The following is a 22,393-nucleotide window of genomic DNA, read 5'->3' as shown; positions in this document are numbered from 1 at the left end:
AGAAACATTTTTAAGCCTCTTCAGCTCAAAGGCACTTTAGTGAGATTGCTGCAAGCCCCAGGGAAGATTTCACTTTGTTTTGGTTTTGACACCCTTTTCATCCTATCAGTAAATGCTTCTAGGGTGCTGAGATGTGGCATGCTTAAGGTTGGAAAGTGCTGGAGTGTATCCTCCTGATGGCTCTTCTGGGCTGGGATTCAGCTCAGGGCTGGAGCCCCTCTGCTCTGGAGCCAGGCTGAGAGCTTGGGGTGCTCACCCGGAGAAGGATCCAGGGAGAGCTCAGAGCCCCTTCCAGGGCCTAAAGGGGCTCCAGGAGAGCTGGAGAGGGACTGGGGACAAGGGATGGAGGGACAGGACACAGGGAATGGCTTCCCACTGCCAGAGGGCAGAGGTAGGTGGCATATTGGGAAGGAATTCTTGGCTGTGAGCATGGAGAGGCCCTGTCAGAGGCTTCCCAGAGAAGCTGTGGCTGCTCCTGGATCCCTGGGAGTGTCCAAGGCCAGGCTGGACTGGGCTTGGAGCAGCCTGGGATAGTGGAAGGTGTCCCTTGGTGGAACAAGTTGGTTTTTAAGGGTCTTCCCACCCAAACCAGTCCTGAATTTGATCAGTCTGGACACAGCTGAAAACCAAGGCATGGACAAGCCAAGCTTTGGCAGGAGCAGGCATCAGCAGATCCTGTAATTCTTTGTAGGGAGACTGTTCCTGCCTGGAAACCCAGGAAGATAGAAAGGTGTCCTGTGGTGGAGCTGAGGATGGTGCTTCACCTGCTGTTCTCAACTTGGAGATCATTGCTCCGACATCAGCTGTGATCATGGATTGAAACCATGAGCGCTTAGGAGGAGTTAAGCAGCTTGTCACCAGAGCACTGTGTCAGCCCTCTGCAAAGCAGAGTGACCTACTTTCTTGCCTTTTTTTATTCAAATTGCTGGACCAAGCCTTGTAATCAGATAATATGTGCTTGATGAGTGTTGAATTCCATTAGCTGCTCTATAATAACTGAGTTAGAGGTCAGTAATCTTGTAAATTTCTGTCTTGACACCATTTGTGTTGTAGCATTACCAGTAAATATTTCTAATTAAAATTCTTTTAACAATGTGTGAAATCTTCTTTCAGTCTCAGAACTCTTGTCTAAACTGTCACATCAAAACGAATTGGGCCCACCCATCCCTTTTGTTGTATCCTGTGAATGGGCTTCATCTCCTGCTGTAGAAAATGTGAATGATAAAGATGCCATGCATTTACTTTGGGAAAAATATGAGGATTATTTTTAAGCATATGAACAAATACAGTCTTCATTCATCCCTTTCTTGGGGTACGGTATGATGTGATGCTTTAAAAAAATATGAGTTGCCCTAAATCACTGCTGTAGAAGTTTTGGTGTCTCTTCCTCCCCAAGAAGGTGCATACATCAATTCTTTGATAAAAGTAAAATAATCATGGATCTCATAACAGCAGCCATTTCATCACCTGAAAGACAGAAAAACTCAGGGCATGGTTTCCTTTCCAGGTTGGAGAATGGAATAATTTTAGGGAGCTTTTCAAATAAATCTTGCTAATTTAAAGACAACATTAATCTTTGCTGCAGCTGAGACTTTTATAAGCAAATTACATCCCTGCAATAAAGTTTAAAAAAATAGAATAAGTTTTTCTGCCATTTATTAAACTTCATGAAAGGGCTGCAAGTTGCTTATCTCTTTGCTCTGTTTCCAGACTGAACTGCTTGACCTCTCCACGGTGGATGTAATCTTGATCTCCAACTATCACTGCATGATGGCCCTGCCCTACATCACAGAGTACACAGGATTCACTGGAACAGTTTATGCCACTGAGCCCACTGTTCAAATTGGCAGGTAAAAAGCCCCTTCATGTTCTCTGCTCCTCTTCCATCACTGCTGAGGAGAAGGTGTAAAGGACAATGTGGGGAGAGAGGAGTGGTGTCTAATGTTCCGAAGAGGCTTTCAGGCAGGAGCTGAACGCCAGCCAAGTCCTTAGTGCTGCAAATGTGTTAACTCCATGTTTCCCAACCTCTGGAATCATCAACATTTCCAGCAGGTGCTTTGTTTAGAGTCCAGGCCATAGATGTGGGACAGTGGAATTTGAGTGGGCTGAGACACCTCAGTAATTGGCAACTGCAGACCTTCAAAAACTGTGGATCAAAGAGCTCTTCTGCTCTGCTGTGTTCCCTTTAACCAAAAGGAGTCTTCTCAATCAGAAAACCCCTTGTTCCCCACAGAAGGTGTGGCTGCCCCATCCCTGGAAGTGTTCAAGGCCAGGTTGGACAGGACTTAGAGCAACCAGGTCTAGTGCAAGGTGTCCCTGCTCATGTCAGGTGTTGGCACTAAATAATTCTCAAGGTCCCTTCCAACCCAAACCATTCTAGGATTTTATGATTCCACATAATCACACTTCCCTCCACTCGATGGAAAGGAATTCAAGCTGACTTCATCTCAAATGGCAGCTGAGCTACGTGAGCTCTGAACTCCAGAGAGGAGCACTAGGAAAAATGGCAGAAATAGGAGACTGAGGTAGAAAAAGACATTACAGTGCAGGCAAAACCAGAATAGTTACCAAACTTGCCAGTCTGTTTTACAGAATTGTGTTGTTGATTGGATGGGTCAACACCAAACACTGCAGATTTGGTGAGGCCTAACTGGAACTGAGCTCTGTTCCTCTGTCCTGCAGAGCTGCCACATTCAGTAGTTAGGAGCCAGATTAGGCCCTCCTATCTGGACTACTCTGTAAGCACTTTAGGGCAGGAATTTTTGTCCACTGAAGGTCCTGTGCAAACTTCCCATGCCAGAGTAATTCCCCCATTGTGTGAAAACAAACAGAAACTGAAGGCCCTTGTAGGTGAAAGGAATTGTGTAAATATGAACGGGTAGTAGACCGCTGGGCTTTCCTGGTCCAGAGCTGGAGAAAACAAGCACAGTCTCCAGATGCCATCCTTCTGCTCCAAACTTCAAAGGAAAGTCTGCACACAGTCACAAATGCTGCTTGGTTTTGGGCAGGGAAATCTGCACAGAGAATTTCTAATGTTTGACACCTTTCAGTGTCTTGGCAGATGAGGAGAGTTCACTCTGACAGCATGCTTGGTCTTCCTAAGTGATAAACAGGCAGCAGCTGAGGAGTTTTTGTTGTGTGTTTTGTCTTGTCACATATCACAAGCAGTCAGTAATGAAGAAATTATCTTTGCACTTTCCAAATAGCCCCATAACCCAGTGGGCCAGATCCTCCTCTGTTGCAAGCAGATGGAATTGGAAACACTCCGTGGAGAAACAGGGACAGTGCTGGTAACTTCCCTCTGTGGGAAGAACCTCTCCCAGCGTTACAATTTCTTTGGTATTTTGGAAAGATTTGGGCCAGAGTTCTCTCCCGTGTGAGAGGAGGCAGTGCTATTTTAGGTTTGATTTCTGTTTTCAGGCTCCTCATGGAAGAGCTGGTGAATTCCATTGAACGCGTGCCAAAGGCTCAGTCTGCCTCCATGTGGAAGAACAAGGAGGTGCAAAGGTGAGGAACAAGTCCCAGGAAAGGTGGTTGTGCCAAAGCACCAAAGTTTGGGAGTCACTGTGAGGATGGCTCAGCTCCCACCATTTGAGATTTGCTGCTCTGACTCCTTGGGTCGATTATTTCTTTAATCGTTTTTTGCGCATTGGTGTTTTTCCAACCTCAGAAATCTGTTTCTTGGAGAAAGATTTGGTAACAGCAAAGCCTCCCCTAATCTCCCCTCACACAGTTCAGCTCCATGATGGTAGATAAAACCAGCAGATATTGGTACTAACATCATAAAATGTTGTTGAAATGAGCAGGTTATTTAAATTTAATGATACTGATTTGGAATAATTTAAATGGTATTTACATTCATATTTGCTGACATAGTAAGAAAGTCAAGACACAGCCATTGGAGGTCATTGGTGTTACCTTTCTTCCCATCTTCTTTTACACCTCACCAGCAGAGATGCACTTTTTGGCTTTCCAAAGCTTAAAAACAAATTAAAATCTGAATTAAAAAGGTTATTTGGAAGCACCATGTCCATTATTCCAGCTATATATCAAAGCAAGATGCTCAGAGTTTTGAAAGCCTATGGAAACTAAAACTTATCCATACAGTTTACTAATTGCAGCTGATGCTTTCCTTGGGAATAAAAACAATTTTAAGTGCACAACATGTTCCTTGGAGAAGGCAGTTTTGTTTTTAGCACATTTTAAAGATAGGGTTGGTTGATTAAAAAGTTATTTTTAAAAGCTGCTTTGTGCATTTTTAATTGATCTTCCATTTTATACTCCTGATTCTTAAGATGGCTTGATTTAGAAGTTTCCTAAAAGTGAATTATTTCTTACATTAGAAGAGTAGGCTTGATATTTTCCAATCTCACAAAGCAAAAGTTAAAAATCCAAATTCCCATGATTTTAGCTGTAGATTGCCTTCCCCTGCTGAATTTGGGAGCAGTCTTTACACCATAACTCTCGTTCTTCTGAAGAAGACAAGCAGATGCCAACTCAGATGTAAAGCAAAACTAAATACACCAAAGTTCAGCAGGATTTTCCAAATACTGGGTTGTTTTTTTTTTAAAATATTTTGGGGTCCACTATCCTGCCCATAGCCACTGCTGAAGGTCCCAGTGTGCAGAGAGAGAGGACTGGAGCTGTTATTCCTGTCACACCAGGCGTGTTTTGTATGCATGGTTTAAAGGAGAATCATATATCTTGCAGCTCATATAATGTCACTTTCCTGGTGGTCGTATTTTAGGAAAAGTGCTGCCTGGCACTTTGCATGCTGCTGATTATTCCAGAGGAGAACACAGAGAGGGAATCTTTGTTCTGATTCAGCTGCTGTAGAGCAGATTTTTTTCCTTTAAATGGTGTTTAAAATACATGTTCCTCTCTCCTGTTGCTGGGGATGTCCCCCAAAATTCATAGTTCCATCCCATGGCTGTTGTAAAGGGGTAGCAGGGAGGTGGGAGCTACTAAGCAGCTGTTTAATAACATAAATTAGTATATAATAAACTTTGCTGGTATGAACCAGTGTTGTCTTTGAGCTGGAGCAAGAGGACAAATGTGAACTCCCTCTCTACCTCTGCCCCACCTGTGCCCCGAGTTTCCCCCTTCACCTCCCTGTGCATCTGTAAAACAGCTCCCATCCAGCACAGAGGGCACACGGGGACTTTAATTAATGTTTGCAAAGTGTTTTGAGATGCCTGGTGACAAGTGTCACGCAGGCGTGAATGGAACTGATTATTAGAGCAAAACATCCACTGATCCCCAAATTAGCACCTGGCTAATGGCACATGCAGGCTTGGACTGACATCCGTTACTTAAGAAAATGTGATCTTGATGAATTGGGTTTTTTTTTTTCCTTCTTGGCTGTTGCTAGAGCAGAATACTTATTACTTCTGAGTCTAACTTTAATTTTTCAGGCTGATCAATCCCCATTACTGCTTTACAGTTCAGCTAGTTCTACTCCAAACAGTTAGTATAAAACACAAAGTATTATCATCTTCATTAGATAAAGCACTGGAGCATTTTAAATGCAAATACTGTATAAAATATAATAAGTTCATTATAGTGGTTTACATTTTTCCATTATCAGATCCAGTCTGAACTAATTACTTAGCCAGTTTTATTGCCACTGGGTTTTATTTCAAGTGAGCAGTCTTGTGGAAGCTCTGTAGATGTCAGCCAGGATATCTTTCACACTGATTTGGATTCAGGGACTAGAGAGGAAGTTTGCCTTATGAAAGGAACTTTGTTGACTTCTTGTTAGGTGGTTTCCTATATCTTTTAAAGTGTTTGAAACAGGCTGTTTCCTGAGGCTGAGCAGGGCACGAGAGAGGCTGTGGTGCTGCCTTCCTCCTCTCCCTTCAAACAATTCTGGGATTTTATGTCATGCATTAAATGTCACCCTTTGCATTGACCAGGAGGAACTATCTCTGTGCAGATCCCAGGGAAGAATACAAATCCCTGAGTTTTTTAAGCATGAATTTTGTATCCTCAACCACATGGATTTGTGGTACCTCCCTGTTTGTGGCTGTCCCAGCAGTTGCCCTCACATGTCTGGTTGTTGTGAGGTGATCCTTAACAGGCTGTTGCCTACGTGGTAGGCAGTAGATTTACTCCAGACCACAAAATATCCTGTGGTAACTCTGTAGGGATTTTAGAAGTGAGTTGACAGACTGGATGCTGACAGGGGCACATCTGAGGGACCAGCACCTCATGGCCACTCAGCTTCATGAAGCCACTGGAGACTTGTGCCACTGGTCTCTGCCAGGGATCAGAGGATTTTCAGTGTAGCCACAGTCAAAGCTAAGAGAAACTTCCTTCAGTCACCAAGGACAATTCCCCACTTTCTCCATTACCTGGAGAAACATTTTCCTCTTCCCAGAAGAGAAGCTCCTGAAAGCATCCAACACTAAATGCTTCTTATGGTAGGTTAAAGGCTTTTACAGGCAATTTGCTTCAGTGCAGTGGTGGACAACTCTCCACATTGTGTGGCCTTTTGTTGCTTATGACTTCCCAAAAAAGACCTTGAAGGCTTTGTTTGTTTCCTGAAGCACAGGCTGCTTTCAGCCAGCGTGTGCTGGAATTACAGTTATCGTTCTCGACCTGTGCTGTGGTCTTGGCAAGAGCTGCCCTTAATCCTTTCTTCAGTATCTTAAATTATGGAGGAGTTCACTGACCTAGTAGATATAACAATAAATTAAATTCCTTTAAACAAATTGATCAAAGAAACTTGACCAATTTCCATAAATCTTTGGAAAATGGTTTGAATTAGCCTTTGATTTAACATTGGTTTAATATACAAAAAAAAAAAAATAAAAAAATCCTATTCTTCTTACGCATTTGGCAGCTGTGCTGCTTCCTGCCTCAGTTCATGTTGCTAAGGAAGATTTATTTCCCAGAAGTTAGCCATCCCTCTTCCAGCCTGTGACATTATAGTTCACTTCTTCCCTTGACAACGCTGGCCAGCTGACTCGCAATGTCTGCGAGGAGAAGAATGGATGGATCTTTCTTTGGTGTAAAACATCTTAAATACTTCCGTGGAGGGGATTTCAAAGAGCTCTGCAGTGTCAGCTCGTCTGTCCCTGCCAGGGCACTCGGAAGGGAAGTGGGATTGAAGGCAGAGAAGCTGACCTGCAGGGACACGTGCTCTTGGAAGAGACCAGTGGCAGAAATCAGGGCAGAGCCATCCCTGCTCGTGCTCTGGTAACTGTACTTTAATCACCAGATTGTTTCAGATTATTAGGGTATTATTCAGATTAGGTTTCAGATTATTAGGGTATTGTTCAGATTATTATGATATGAAAAATAGACACCAATCCAAGATCCCAGTGCTGGGGATGCATTTCATGCTGACATCTCAGATCAGCCAGCACCTTTCATCAGTGGTGAAAATACCCCAAGAGTTGTGATAACACCTTGATCACAGCTACTTCTTTGATGCAAGGGCTGGGCAGAGCAGCAACAAGCAGAGCAGAAGGAGAGCAATCCTCGGGGAGAGGCGGATTGGGAAACAGGGCTCTGCTCCTCAGCAGGCAGAAAGTCTTGCTCCTCACTTTGAAGTACCAGGCACAATGAAAATATAAATTTAAAAGGGTAAAATCAAAGATCTGGAGAATGTAAATGTTTGTGGAAGCTGGTCCAGCACCAGGTGTTGTTCTGGATCCCACAGAACGTCCCGCTGGTGTTCGCAGGTTGCTGCCGGCCCCGCTGAAGGACGCGGTGGAAGTGTCCATGTGGAGGAAGTGCTACACCATGCCAGAGGTGAACGCAGCCCTCAGCAAGATCCAGCTGGTGGGCTATTCCCAGAAAATCGTGAGTACCTGGACAGCTGCCCTCAGGGCAACGCCAGCAACTGTTCCCCAGCTTTTTCCTCTCTAAATTCTGTGCTGGACCCAGTTACCCTGGTCTAGGCAAGCAAGACAGGATTGCACAGACTGCCCTTCAGTCTGCCTCCCAGGAAGGGCTCTTGTTTGGTGAAATCAGGGAATATCCATTTGTTTCTTCTCTTCCTTGGGGAGGCCAATTTTAAGGCGGCGTGCCCTCAAATTTGGAGCTGATGGCTGGCCCACTGAGAGCTGGGAGGATGCAGGGAGTGAATGTATCCTCTCTGTCTCTAAGCCACATCCCCTTCCCAGCTCCCCTATCTCACTTCTGGGAATCTTTTGAGTGCTTTAGCCTCCACTTTATTCCATACTGTAAATTAGGGATTGTAAACAAAACCTAATGGTTCAATGTGAACTTCAGAAACTCCTTTCCCAAGGCTCCCAGCTAACAGTTATTGTCTGTAATGCTGTTGACTATAATCCAGTGTAGTTTCCAGAATGAACTGAACCAACAATTCCATAGTCTGCACATCCCACTGAGATTGTAGGCAGCATGTGGGCCATGATCCCTGCTCTTGTTTGGACCATAATACATAGTTTTTCTGCTCAGAGGCCATAAAAAATAAAAATACGAGTTAAAGTAAGTTGTGACTCCTCATTATCCATGGATTGTCACAGTTCATTTTTGACTGTCCTCACAGTGTGGCTGCATCTCCCCTAATTTTAGATCTGTGCATCTGAGCCAATCATTCTTTTATATTTACTGGGGAAAAAAACCCATATTTTTTCTCTTCCCAAAGCTAACTTTTCAAATAATCAAACTTTAGAGCCTTAGCTTATACACTCTGAGGAATACAAGGCCCCCTGCCTTGTTTTTCAAGGCATCCAAATATGTATTAAAATACTAAAAAAATCATTAGTTTTGCATGAATCAGATGCTTGTTCTATTATTCAGTAACCAGAAGGTGGATCACATTAGGGAGTACATGAAGGTTTATTTTCCTTTCTCTAAACAAGTATTCCACATTCCTGGGTGTAGACGAAGGAATACAATTCCTAATGACACCTGGGAAGGAGGCAACTGTCAAGTTGCTTACACTGAAACTAAAATGTGAATTGAGTTTGCAGGGTGTTGTTGCTAAATCAACAGCAGGTAGCATTTAGGAAGAAATAAAGTTAGAAAGCGAGTGAGTTTGAGGTTAAGTTTGTTTTGCACAGTAAAATTTGCAACCCAAGCAGAGTTTCATATCAATATAGAAGTACTTGTCCTTCCTTCTCTCCTGCTGGCCAGTACCAATTTAATTTGACTAAAGGAGAATAGAGTCTTCAAAGATAAAAAGCTCCCACAGACTTCTTCAGTACAGCAGAGGCAGGCAGAGGATCAAGACCCTGGTTGATTCCTTCATTTTGAGGTGTTATTGTTCAGTGTGAACTCAGATGCCATAAAATTCTCATGGAAGGGAGACTTTACAGAGGCCCTGCCTCAGGAAAAGGGAAAAGCTTTTCTCAGAGTGTGTGTCCTGCTAGACATGGGTGGGTAAAACCAGGAGATGTAATTCACAGCAGAACAGCTTCATAAAGGCTTTGAGCAGCAGAACTGCTTTTAAAACTCCTATCACTGATGATAAAATGACCTGTCCTGATTTCTTTTGGGGCTCCCTCAAGTTAATGTCTCTCACTGTGTTTCAGGAGCTGTTTGGTGCTGTGCAGGTCACCCCTCTGAGCTCGGGCTACGCTCTTGGGAGTTCCAACTGGATTATCCAGTCACACTATGAAAAAGTTTCTTATGTTTCAGGATCTTCTCTGCTTACAACACACCCTCAGGTACAGCCCCTGATTTTCTTAGTCTTTAGGAGGAAATTTTGCTCCAAAAAAAAGGGGTTATTTCAGCTGGGATCAGGTTTAGGATAAAAGCCACTCTAAGGTAACTGTGTTAGCAGTGCCTGGACTTAATGGGCATTGATAAGACATACCCTGACAAATTACAGGTATCAATAACTAAAAAGAAAGATAACTAAAATTCTTTGTTATTGGTGATTTGATGCTCACTTAGAACTGTGGAGTTGTCTTTCACTTTAAAGAGGAAATTTTCAACAGAGTTAAACAAAAGAGCATTAGTGACTTTTTTTTAAAAATCCATATTTGACTGAAGAATCTTCACAGACAGTTCACAGACTGCTTTATATCACTTCTGAAACATCCTTCCTTAGGAGGAATGATAGCTCAGTGGCTGCCAACTTTTCCACCCTGCTCTGCTAAGGGCAAAGTCTTTATAGTGCTGTAGATGTAATTTCCAGTAAATTAATTCTCTCTAGATCCATAAATTCTTAGTGCAAAGAAAGGCTTGAAGTTTGCAGTGCTGTGCGCTTCAGAAGTTGTCAAAATAGTTAAAAGCATTATTGCAGGAGGTATTTAAAAATAATTTAGAAGATGTGTCAGGTTTTTGATCAGTAAGTGATTTCCCCCAAGGTGGGTGTCTGCTGGAGAGCTTTGCTTCTGAGCATCCCTCACTTAAAAGCTTGTTCTCAGCTGAGAAACTACAGTAGATTAAATGATCCATAATAGTAGGGCCATCCTTAGGTGCACAAAATGTATCAGAGCCTCTAAATCCCCATTTCACATCAGCCTCATTCCATCCTGGGCTGTGCTCTCATCCCCTCCTAGAGAAGGAGCAGCAGTATTTAACAATGTGTGAATGGGATAATTCTGTGAGGAGAAACTTTGCCCTGTATGAAGTAATTTGGTAACTGAGAATGTTTTCTCTTCACTGACATGAAATGCAATTCAGTTTATCAGGTCAGACTGGCCAGGCTTCATCATTTTCCAGAGGTGAGCATTTCTCTGGAAGCTTCTGGTAAAACCTCTGCTTTTAAGGAAATTAAGTCCCAGTGGCAGAGAATGGTGTGAGTAAACTGCTCATGGGCACATCTTCAGAAAGAATAGTTTAACAGATAGTTAAAATCACATTCAGTTTGTACTTTCCTTGTTATTTACCACATCACAGATGTTACCTCATATCATCATTGTCTTGCATTTGCTTCCAGATGCTTTTTGAAGACAATGGATAGTTTTTGTCCTGGGGTTAATCCCTGTGAGCACCAGCACAGGCTGCTACAATCTGGTATTTCTGTATGTGGGTTTTGGGAGCTTCCAACCAGCTCTTCATCATCTCTTTGATGTTTGACAGACAATATGTAGTGATAACAGTATCTCAAGTGGCACAGAGTCAGAATTGTGAGCAACAAATCATTTCTTAGGGAGTGAAAAGTTGTTTTTCTGTCCTGGTTCTTCATTGGATCATAATGAGAAGTTCATCATGAAATTCCCATGTTTTTTAGCAGAGTGTGAAAACAGTCACTGCATTTGTTTTAGAAAAGGATATACTTTGAACATATCCAGAGCTGATTTTCCAGTGAATTGGGATTTAGGCCTGGCACCATTTACTGTTCCCTGTTCTGCTGGCAGATGGTTTCCATTGAAATTTTGCCTCCCCCTCTCCTGAGGCTGGAATTGACACCGTTGCCACTGAAGCAGAGAACAGGAGTTGACAGCACAGGTTCAGACATGTCACTAAAAGCCTTTTAAGACATTTTCTTTACATTAACCCACAAAAATCAATGCAGGCCCTCTCAGTGCAATGGCATCTGAAATTATGTGGATCTAATATGCCATAATCATTATGTACATTATCACAGGCAGATTCCATATTATTTTTTATTGCATTATTGGCATTTCATTTCCATTGACACACTGGAGAGAGTCGAAGATTGTGATAAATCTCAGGTGTCAGGTGTGATCCTACGAGGGGGCACACAGTTTAAACTCCTCTCAGAGCTGATAGGAAATTCCCCCGCATGTTTAACAGAGCAGGGTCCTTCTCAACTGCTTCAGAATGGCTCTGGAGAGCTGTGAGCAGGGGAATTGACCTTACAGTGGTTTTGGAGATTCAGCAGAGGAAATCTCTTCATCTGTCTCTTCTGGCAGAAGTCTTTCTTGGTTGGTGAGACTGCAGAGAGTTGTTTATTGAGAGTAAATAACCATAAAATACCACACAGCTTGCCCACTTTAGCTTAATCAGTAGCTGTGGGAAGGGCATCCCAACCCGGAGTGAGACTCAAAGTTACCTTTTCACCATCTGTAGAGAGAGAATTGGGTTTTACATTATCAAGATTGGATTGTGCTACATTTTCAATATCAAGAATATGTATTTAGTGTCACACAAATGTCTAATTTCTGAATATCTACTTTCTGTTTGCTAATGCAGAGAAATGGGTTTGCATTTTCATTCTGCTTTAATAAAATACCAGTATAAAACAAGTTAGATTTCCACAGATGGAGGAGTGTGGACTGTGAAATGTTTGGTGACTGTGTCTATTATGGAGAAATTCCCATTCCTGATTTCATTTCCCTCTGCTCTGTTCCAGCCCATGGACCAGGCTTCTCTTAAAAACAGCGACGTTCTCATCCTGACAGGGCTGACCCAGATCCCCACTGCCAACCCCGATGGAATGGTGGGAGAGTTCTGCAGCAACCTGGGTAGGTCACTGAGAGAAATCTCCTGCCTCTTTTATCATCTTATTCATGGCTTTGGGTGGGAAATAATTCTGAGATTCCTGGAATTGAATAAGTTGTCCAGCTACAGCTCCTGGCATAAAACTACCTGTTTAGATTTTACGATGTGCTCTTGATGTCATTAATACAGTAAGTGCTTGGAGAGACACAAGTTGTACCTAAAATGTTTTGGAATGGAACAGGTATAATGAGATTTAATCATCTGCTGCTCCTGGTTTGCTAAGTATGTCACTTGGCTGCCAACAGGCTACGTGGATATTGTTCCCAGCTGAAATATTACTGTTTCCTTCCTGTGTATCAGCCAGAGTAAAATCTTTACATGCTTTTTTATGCCTTTCAGTTTTGAAAACAAGCACATCTGCTTCCCTTCTTACTCCTGACTTTTAAATATATCAAAAGCAAACAGCATAATCTCTGTTTAAAAAAAAAAAAACAAAAAACAAGTCAAGATATATTTATAGACCCCCAGAAATATAAAACCTAATCAGACGCTTTCACAGCTGGAAAAGCTGATAATTGCAAAGCTGTGATAGCAGTGTGAATGGCAGCATTTTCCAGCCTCTTTGGAATGTCACATCCAGTGCTGTTCTCTCCTTTTCTCCCCTTCCCCCTGCTCAGTTCCTCTGTGCTCTCATGCTTCTTTCATCAAACCACTTTTCCATGTCTGTCCTGCTCTATGTTGCCTGTTCTTTTATCAGAGATCTTCCCTTTATTTTAAAGTCTCTGCTTTTTACAAATAAAACTAAAAAGCTCATGACAGGAGGAGGATCCTGAAAAAGGTTACCAAAAGACATGACAAACCTAAATCAGACTGAATTCCTGGTCTGTTGGAATGGGACCCTGCCCATGGATGATCCCTGAGGTCCCTTCCAACCCAACCCACTCAATGATCCTAAATTTCTGTTAATAGAGCACATTTTGGCATTTTATAAGAATGATAATCATGGGTTTTACTGAAGATCCTCTCTGCCAACATCCTGGCTCCAAGAGGGACTGTGTGCAGATGCCTGAAGAAGAGTAGGAGTGGAGGGTGAAATTCTGGGATACTTTCCTCTCATGATGTTTAAAGTACTTTATTTCAGGAATTTCCTGAATTAGATGTGATTGTGTAGTTAATGATGTCCAGTGGTTTTGTTCAACCTCCCCTTGAAGCTGTGTTAACACCTGAGACTTCCTTTCCTAAATGTGTGTTTTTACATTTGTGTGTGTATTTCACCTATGTTTTCATTGTTTTTAAACATTGTGAATTTCATTACCCTGTGAGCTGCCACAGATAAGCTCTGGTGACCTTGTTTTGGTAAATCCAGGTGTGCTGCCCTTCTCTGTCCCTCCTGGACCTTTGTGGGGGTCACTGTCCCCCTGGCAGACAGTGGCACAATCCCCTCCTATCACACTGAGTAAACAGTAGTGAGACTATTAATTAAAATGCATTTACAAATTAAAGTCTTAGAGCTGTAGTTGGGCCAAAGCAGAATCCACAAGTTGACTGTGTATAAATAAACATTACATTACATGTTACATGTGTTACATGTGTCAGTGCAGGTGGCTGTTTGTCTGCACAACTTGTTCTGGTTTACAGAAACATTCTGAACTATTTTCAGGGGTTAGCAGGTCCTCAAGCCAGCTTCCATCTTGAAGGAGGCAAACTCAGAGAAATGAGAAAATCATTAAAGAACAAAGGAAGATACATGCTTTGTAATAATAAGAAATATTATTAATATTATATATTAAATATAATAAGAAATATTGCCATTGTAAGAATCTGGAATTTGAGTGGTACTTGCCAAAAAACAGCAGTCTGAAGAAATTAAATAATTCTATATTAATGCAGTTTAGGGCTGTCTTTTACATGATACCAGCTTTATTTATCTACCCAACATCAGGAAAATAGAGACTCAGTTTTCTTTCAAATATTCAAAAAAGTCCAAAAGCAATGAGTTGCTGGGAAAAGCAATTGAGAAGTCAGGCAGAGCACAGTAGTTTTCACCTGTGTTTTCTCACTTCCAAAATGTTCAAGGGAGTGCACAAGCAGCTCAGAATACTCATGGTGAAATCTCTAAAGGAGAGCAAAATTCACCAGAAGTGTGTATGAGGAGGTATCAGCATGCTTGTGAAGGAGGGATGTGAAGCACAGAAATGCAAGTGTGAAAATTCCACATGGATCTCTGTTTTCATCCCAGCATGTGGAGCTGCAGCCCTGACTCCCAGGATTCCCAAGGCACACACAATTTCCTCCCCACGCTCTGTCCCACCTCCAGCTTCCTCTCAGTTCACCCCAAGCCCCGTTTTTCCCTGCTCAGCCCTGCTGCACCAGCACTCTGCAGCTCAAGGAGAGCAATTTCATTTCCACATCGCCTTGGGCACCAGCAGCAAAGCTGCCAGTCTGTCTGTGGGGACAGTTGGTGATATTTTGTGTGAGTGTGAGGCTGTGTGTGTTTATGGAGAGCAGAAAAGAGCACAGTTTGCTTTTTAGGTGCCAACTCGACCTTGAGGTGGCAGCTGTTGGGAAAGCAAGGATCTCTTTGTGAGCTGCAAATTGAACAACTTGTTATGGAGCTGCTGAAGGAGACTAAATTTGAAATGCCAAGATTATTATACAACTTTCATCAGGAGAGAGCATCCATCAGTCACCAAGATAAATTGGGCTTTAAACAACTTTCAGAGAGATGTGTCCTCTTACTGACAGCTCTGAAAAGTTGTTGTTGTAGGGCTGCAGAGAGCCAGACTGGACCTTCTGCTTGTGTGGAAAGCAATATTCTTGGAAAGGTTTCCACCCATTTTGCAGAAGCTGGGAGGTGATTCCTATCCCTTTGTGCATCCCTGGCCTGGTGGGCGCCTGGCTGGAATCATTCTCTACTCCCTGGATTGTGATTTTATATCCATTACTGCTCACCAGCTCTGCAGTTTTGCTGGGGACAAACTCAAGCTGAATCGCCTCCAAGACTTTACCCTCCCTTATTTCCTCTGTGGCCCCAGGAATCTTGATCTTGTGCTTGTTTTCAGCAGAGGAGGCTTGAGGTTTCCAGGGAACCAGTGGCTGTGGGGAAGGGAGAGCTGGGAATCCAGGCTCTATTGGGTTTGGCAGGTTTTGGTAGTGTAGGGCTACAGGAAACTCCTGTAGGAGTTTCCAGAAGTTTCCCCCATCCCAGCTGGCTCCAGGATGGACCCACTGCTGGCAAAGGCCAAGCCCATCAGAGGTGGCAGCACTTCTGGGATAACAGAGTGAGGAGGGGGAAAGAAGTTGCTGTGCAGGAGCAATTGCAGCCAGGGAAGAGTGAGGATAAGTGAGGAACTGCCCAGCAGACCCCCAGGGCAGTGAGGAGGAAGAGGCAGGAGCTGCTCCAGGCACCAGAGCTGAGATTCCAGGCCAGGATGGAGCCCAGGGAGAGGCAGCTGTGTCCCTGCAGCCCATGGGGGCCCAGGAAGGTGTAGAAATCCACCTGCAGCCCCTGGAGACCCCACACTGGAGCAGGGGGATGCCTGAAGGAGGCTGTGACCCCCTGGGAAGGCCACACTGGAGCAGGGTCCTGGCTAGGCCTGTACCCTGTGGAGAGAGGCATAATAAATAAAAATAATTTCCACCAGTCCATTTTGTCCATGATGGTAATTAGTCATTGATCTCTCCCTGGTTTTAGCTCTCCCCACAAGCTTTTTGTTACATTTTCTCCCCTGTCCAGCTGAGTGATAGAGGAGCTTTGGTGGGCACCCAGTTAAAGCACCACAAAGGAATGGAACTCTGTTTTTTTGTGGCCTGACACATTCTTTAACCTCTGTTTTGTATCCTATCCCTGGCCTGTGCACCACTCCTGCTGCAGTGGGTGCAGGTACTTGCCTTTCCTCTGCAGAATTTTTGGGTGTATGATGTCTGAGTGTAAATTCAGGTCCTGGAGCCACAGCCTCAACTTCCACCTCCAGATGGCTTTGAAAATGTTGTTCTTAACCTCCCCATTGCTCTCTTCACATCCTGTTTACAGCTGGGATAGTTTAGATTTGCCCATGTGAGGGGGATAATGTCACACATTGCTGGGATGTTTGGGAACATCTCGAGTTCTGGACAAATGTGAACTATTGCTGTTCATCTCCACAAATATTTGGATGGTATAGTTTGTATATGGCCTGGAGAAATAAATCCACTACCCTGCAGTTGTATTATAAGTGATAAACAAGGGGCCTTTGATCAGCAGTTGTTGATAGCACTGTGTCAGAGGCACTGACTGCTGCAAGGAGTAAAACAACCACAACTGCATGTGAAAAATCCTACTAGGCTGTGCATCTCCCTGAACTCCATAAAACTTAAACATTCAGCCAGAAAAAATCTTCCTTGAGGAAGATTTTGCCCCATCAGGGGCAAAAAGACCCTTAAAGTGCTAAATCCATACCCCAACAAAGCTCAGCAAGAAATGGGAAGTCAAGAAAGTGGTTTGGGGAGGGGGATGCAATATTTGTATTTTCAGGCTCTTCCACAGCTTTTTGTGGAACGCTTGGTGCATGATGTAACTGCTGCTGCACTGCAGTTAACAGCAGTGGATGGTTTTACCCCATGACCACAGGTGAAATTGCTCACTGAGCTGAACAAAGTATTTCTCCTTTCCCAGAAGGTGCAGTATTTTTGTAATTCATTCTGCCAAAAGAACGTGATGTTTGCTCTGTTTGCTTCTGCTGTTGTACTCAGATCTGTCTCAGTTACAGAGTAAACCTATATTTCCTTTCTCTTCTCGTTTTTATCTAGTCCCACGCTGCCTGCAAGTTGGAAATTGCTCTTGTTATACAGAAAGGACAGAAAAATTTAGAGTTTTTAAAAAGGACAAACATTCCATCAACCATTTCTAGCTCTGAGGGCTGTTTGAAATAACCACACTTTTGGCTTTTCATCTGAAATCCAAGCACTGAACAGCTCACCATCTGCAGTGCCTTTGGCTGAGACCTGGGAGCTGTTGTCCTTCCTGTCTGGAGGCAGCTGAGAGATGGAACAGGGTTTATTTTGATGTGAGGTGGTTTGTGTCACTCCTTTATCCTCCTGTGCCAATGCACGGCTGCCCTCTCCTGTCAGGAGTTTTCCATGTGCTCAGGCTGTCATGTGCCCCCCAGCTAAAGGAGTAGAATGGCTCCATTGAGCCTGGAGAAGGCAGGAAATAAATGTATTTAATGATCAGAGGTTTTCTTCCCAACTCATGTGCATAATGTATTGTGCTAATTCATGCAAAAGCTGGTTTTATATAATATTTGGATGAAAGGAATTGATTGAAAGTTTAAATACGAACTCGGTGAGTTGATTTCTCTCATTGTGTCTCCCTTAGCGATGACTGTCCGGAATGGAGGCAATGTCCTGGTTCCCTGTTACCCCTCTGGAGTGATCTACGACCTGCTGGAGTGTCTCTATCAGTACATTGACTCTGCAGGACTCTCCAACGTCCCCTTTTATTTCATCTCACCTGTTGCCAACAGCTCTCTGGAGTTCTCCCAGATCTTTGCCGAGTGGTAGGTGTGCCAGGGCAGCCCCAAGTGCACCCTCAGCTGTGGGAAGAGACAGGTGCAGGTTATCTCTACCTGACAGATTCTAAAATACACCTGGTTAGGATTGTGAACACGTTCCTGGAGTCACCAGGGGGTGTGTGTGTGTGTGAGAGAACATGTTCTATAATTAGGATCATTTCCTATAGAATGTACAAACTCAATCTCTGCCTTTTGGTGCTTACCCTAATGAGTAAATTATGTTCCTGACTTGAGTCACAGTTTTAGCTGTGCTTGTTTGCGAGTCTTAGCCCCCCCAGATTCTACCATGATGTCCCTGGCCAAGCAAAATAGAGTTTTAAGGCTTAATTTTGCTGAGCCATGGCAAGAAAAGGCCAAGAGTGTCCTGGGCTGCCTGAGGCAGAGCAGAGCCAGCAGGTCAGGAGAGGAGATCATGCTCTGTTCAGCACTGCTGAGGCCACGTGGATGGTGTTCTGTGCAGTTCTGGTCTCCCCAGAACCAGAAGGATGTGGGATTTCTGGAATGAGGCCAGCACAGGGCCATGGAGATGAGGGGAGGCTGGGGGGGCTCTCCAGCCTGGAGAGCAGAAAGCTCAGGAGGATCTCACCCTTGTGTAGAAACACCTGATGGGAAGTAATGAGGGTGAGGGCTCAGTCTGTTCAGCAGGGCCTGCTCGCAGAACAAATCAAAACACGTGGAATTCCATCAGGGCAGGGGATTTAAACTGCCAGAGGGCAGGGTTAGGGGGGATATTGGGAAGAAATTCTTCCCTGTGAGGGTGGGCAGGCCCTGGCACAGGGTGCCCAGAGAAGCTGTGACTGCTCCACCCCTGCAAGTGTCCAAGGCCAGGCTGGATGGAGTTTGGAGCAACCTGGGATGGTGAAATGTGTCCCTGCCCATGGCAGGGGGTTGGAACTGAATGATCCTTCAGATCCCTTCCATTCCATCATTCTGTGAAACACTGCAGCCTCTGTGCAGAGAGATCTCAGGAGATTTTGCTGTGGAGACATCAAAATCCAACTGGACACAGTCCTGGATCACTCTCTGCTTGAGAGTGCCTGAGCAGGGCTTGGACTTGGTGATCTCAGGAGGTTCCTCCCAACCTCAGCCATTCTGTGATTCTGGAAAGCAGAACCCAACCACTCGGAACTCTTCCCAAATTCTTACCAATGGAGACATGCTCTAGAATATTAAATACAATAAGGCAGCTCTCCTCTTCTTCCTCTCCAGATTTTGGAGTTCAGGAAAGAAAAAACAGGTCCTGGAAATCTTGTGGTAATTGATCCCTCAGGAGGATTGTAAAGAGGATTGAAAGCTGGTGGATTTACATGGAAATGGAGGCAGAGGGTGAACATCTGTAAAATAGAATTTTGGGGTCAGAACTGTGTCTGATATTCAGGGATTCCAGCCTTTAATTCCACCCTTTACTCAACTAAAGGAAATGCCTCGCTCTTAGTACCCCTTAGACTTTATCAAAATTAGTTTGACCCAGGCTCATATTTTTTTAATAAAGTGCAAGTGTGAGCCAGGCAGTGCTTCCCAGAAAAGCCACCAGGACAGTGTCACTGCAGATCATTGTAACGTCACCCAGACCTCTGACAAACAGCTTTTTTTAGCTGCTGTAATAGGATGAATCAGGAGTCTGGGTAGAGCTCATCAACAGCTCTCAATATCTGTTTTAAAGATAAAAGTGATTGATGGAAAATGCCAGGTCACAGTGAGCCTTGGGCCGTGGGGAGAGGCAGCTCACCAACACTGAACTGCAATAATGAAACGCACGGGGGAATTGGATTAGAATGAGCAAAAGGACCAAGTCACTGCCGAGAAGTGGGATGAGGCAAGTGGCATTTTTGTGCTGACAGATGATTTGGCTTTGCAGAAGCTGCTGAGATCTGGATGAGGAACCACTGTGGATGCAGAGTTAGAGATTTATCTTGAGCAGCAGAGTGTGCAGTTCCAGTGTGTACAGAATTACCTTCAGCTGCCCTGCAGCTTCTCGGTGTGATCCTGCTGGGACTGAGGGGTTGTGTCCTGTAGGTGCAGGACCTCCAACCAGAATCTCTGGCAGCAACAGGACAAATTGGTGATTTTGCACCTGGTGCCTCAGATCCAAACCAGTTTTCTCCAAAAGTGTAACAGTAGATGGCAGCAGATGCTGCAGGATGTGCTGCACCTCTAACTCTGGCTGATTTTCTTTTCTTTTAAAGGTTGTGTCATAACAAACAAACAAAGGTGTATCTTCCAGAACCTCCTTTTCCCCATGCTGAGGTGAGTTAACCATGGTCTTGTTCACTTTCTGGATCACAGTCCACACAGTGTAGTTGTTGTTTTTCTGATGAACCCTTCTACAGCTGTTAAAGTTTTGTTTAATTTTTCATAAACGTGTTTCTTTCCTTTGCTTTCTGTGATGAATTTGGGAGCGTGGGGGAGGAATGAGTGATGGTGTTCCCTAAACTCCAGAATTACCCTGTTTATTCCAGCCTATCACTTGCACAGGCTGGCCTGGCTCACTCCTTCCCCCGCAGAAGGAGATCTGGTGTGGGATGTTTGCTCTTATCAACTGCAACCACGAGCATTCCCTTTGTCCAAGCAGTTTTTTTCCAAGTCTGTGAAACTAAGAGCTTGTTATCAGAGACAGCTTAGTCATGCCAGCTCCTTCCTCCCTCACTGAAGCAGGCACCATGTCTGCTGCAGGAGGAATGGTATCTTGAAAGAGAGATTTTGATATCAAAATTCAAAGTTCACAGCACTGAGTGCTGTCCATGGCAGTCTTAAATGAAATTACTTGAGCATTGTAATGAAGCAAAGAGAAATGAGGCTCCTAAATTTGGAGGATTTCCCTGCAACAAAATTAAAATTTGAAGGGATGCTTTAGCCAAGCAGACAATAAATATAACTGGTGCCTTCAAAGTTACCTCATGTATCAGGACAGGAAATTCTCCCCTGGGAACAGGTAGCTTTCCCACCGAAGTAAACAAGAGGCAGGCTGGGAAAGGAAGAAACAGGACAGAGAATTTTGGCTAAATCCTACTCCTGTGAGCCACTGAGCCCCTTGGGACATGCAGAAACCTGGCTCTTCTAGTTGCTGTGGTCCAGACTGTTTGATGAGATGTGCAGAGTGGCCATGGCAGGTTTTAGAGCCCAGAAATTCAGTGTTTTTACAGACACTGGGTGTTTTTTTTCCTCTGAGATATCTCATCCAGGGACTTGTTCTGGAAATTGCCATTAGCCATCATATCCATCATCTGTAGGTGCTTCAAAGGCGTTGTTGGAAGTAGGATCTGACCAGGAGCCCTCACTCTTTCCAGATGCTTGAATGTGTTTCAAGCAGGATGTGCAGTGAATTATGTATAATCTGTTACCAAGAATAATGTGGACTGCAGGGCAAGCCACCTGTTCACCACTTATTTTATAACCAAAAAATTCATTCCCACTGATAAATCAATTCCAAATTCTCTGAGTACAAGGCTCTGCAGCCTTGCTGCTGGCTGTGCTTTCTGTCTTGCCCTCCATCCCTGCTTTTTGGGGTGTCCTTGTTGATGCACAGTGTCATTGGATTCACTGACATCCCACATTCTGGTTTACAATATTCACTGGAACTGGCAGATTTAAGTGAAAACCCATCCAAAAAAGAGAAGCCAAACATGCAGCTGTCAAAGACTGGATTAATTAACCCATCTTATACAATGGGTCTTTATGTTTATAGAGTGATAACTCTGTCCTCTAATTCCTGGGACGTTTTATATTCTCCGGGGGCCTGTTGATTGTGAGATTTTGCCAAATTATTGGAACAGCTTTGCAATAACTGCTCTGTGCTTCTTGTGTGGATCAGGGTAATTATGTAGGAAAGGCCTCCCAGCAGTGGATCCCAGCTCAGCTTCCCTGCACAGAGGGAGGAACGTGCCTGTTCCAGGTGCAGGATGGAGCATCCCACGGGATCTCCCTGACAGGGCCCCCCAGCCCAGTGTTCAGCACGTGCCTCGGGTCCCTTGTTAAATCTCCAAAATCTCACACCTGACACTGAATTTCATTCACACAGTGTGAAATATCCATAAAACCTCTTCCCAGCACAACCCTGGGCCTCCACAACCCCCTCCCCCAGGCAAGAGCTTTGCTTACTGGCACTTCAGGGGATTTTTAATGAGTATCAGAAGCAGACAGTGAATGATGGTTTCTATCGGAGAGGTTGTTAGTGGAGAATTGCTTGGCTTTTTTCAAAGTAATGCTAGGCTTGTGCAATGTAACCTGTGCTGAAATTGCCCATCATGAAAAGATGTGCTTAACTGCTCAGTTGTTGGAGGAAAATAGGGAATTACTCAGACATGCCTCTTACTTCTTAGGAAGCATTAATAACATGCCTGGCATGATACATCAGAGAGGGACAGGCCAGGAAATAAGCTTCTAATTATCCACAGAACAAGCCCAGCCCAGCATGCTGCTGGTCCTGAAATTTGATGTTCCTGTTAGTTGTATAAACAGCAAGATTTAAAAACAAAGAAGGCAAAAAAATCCCCCAAATCCTCAATGTT

At 44.0% G+C, this 22,393-nt stretch overlaps 1 protein-coding gene across 2 annotated transcripts in view; it reads left to right on the top strand.

Moving 5' to 3' along the window:
- Positions 1-22,393, top strand: part of INTS9 (integrator complex subunit 9) — a 60,356-nt gene that overhangs the window by 13,554 nt on the left and 24,409 nt on the right. For both annotated transcript variants that reach the window (XM_086875528.1, XM_086875527.1), the window contains 7 exons: positions 1,711-1,850; positions 3,421-3,507; positions 7,689-7,809; positions 9,510-9,644; positions 12,245-12,356; positions 17,690-17,870; positions 20,072-20,132. In XM_086875528.1, coding sequence (XP_086731654.1) covers positions 1,711-1,850; positions 3,421-3,507; positions 7,689-7,809; positions 9,510-9,644; positions 12,245-12,356; positions 17,690-17,870; positions 20,072-20,132 — 837 coding nt within the window. The remainder of the gene's footprint in view (positions 1-1,710; positions 1,851-3,420; positions 3,508-7,688; positions 7,810-9,509; positions 9,645-12,244; positions 12,357-17,689; positions 17,871-20,071; positions 20,133-22,393) is intronic.

This window comes from Cyanistes caeruleus, chromosome 2 (assembly GCF_971803275.1).
Source record: "Cyanistes caeruleus chromosome 2, bCyaCae1.hap1.1, whole genome shotgun sequence".
In the NCBI taxonomy this organism is placed as follows: Eukaryota; Metazoa; Chordata; class Aves; order Passeriformes; family Paridae; genus Cyanistes; species Cyanistes caeruleus.
This window is presented reverse-complemented; position numbering and strand designations above follow the sequence as displayed.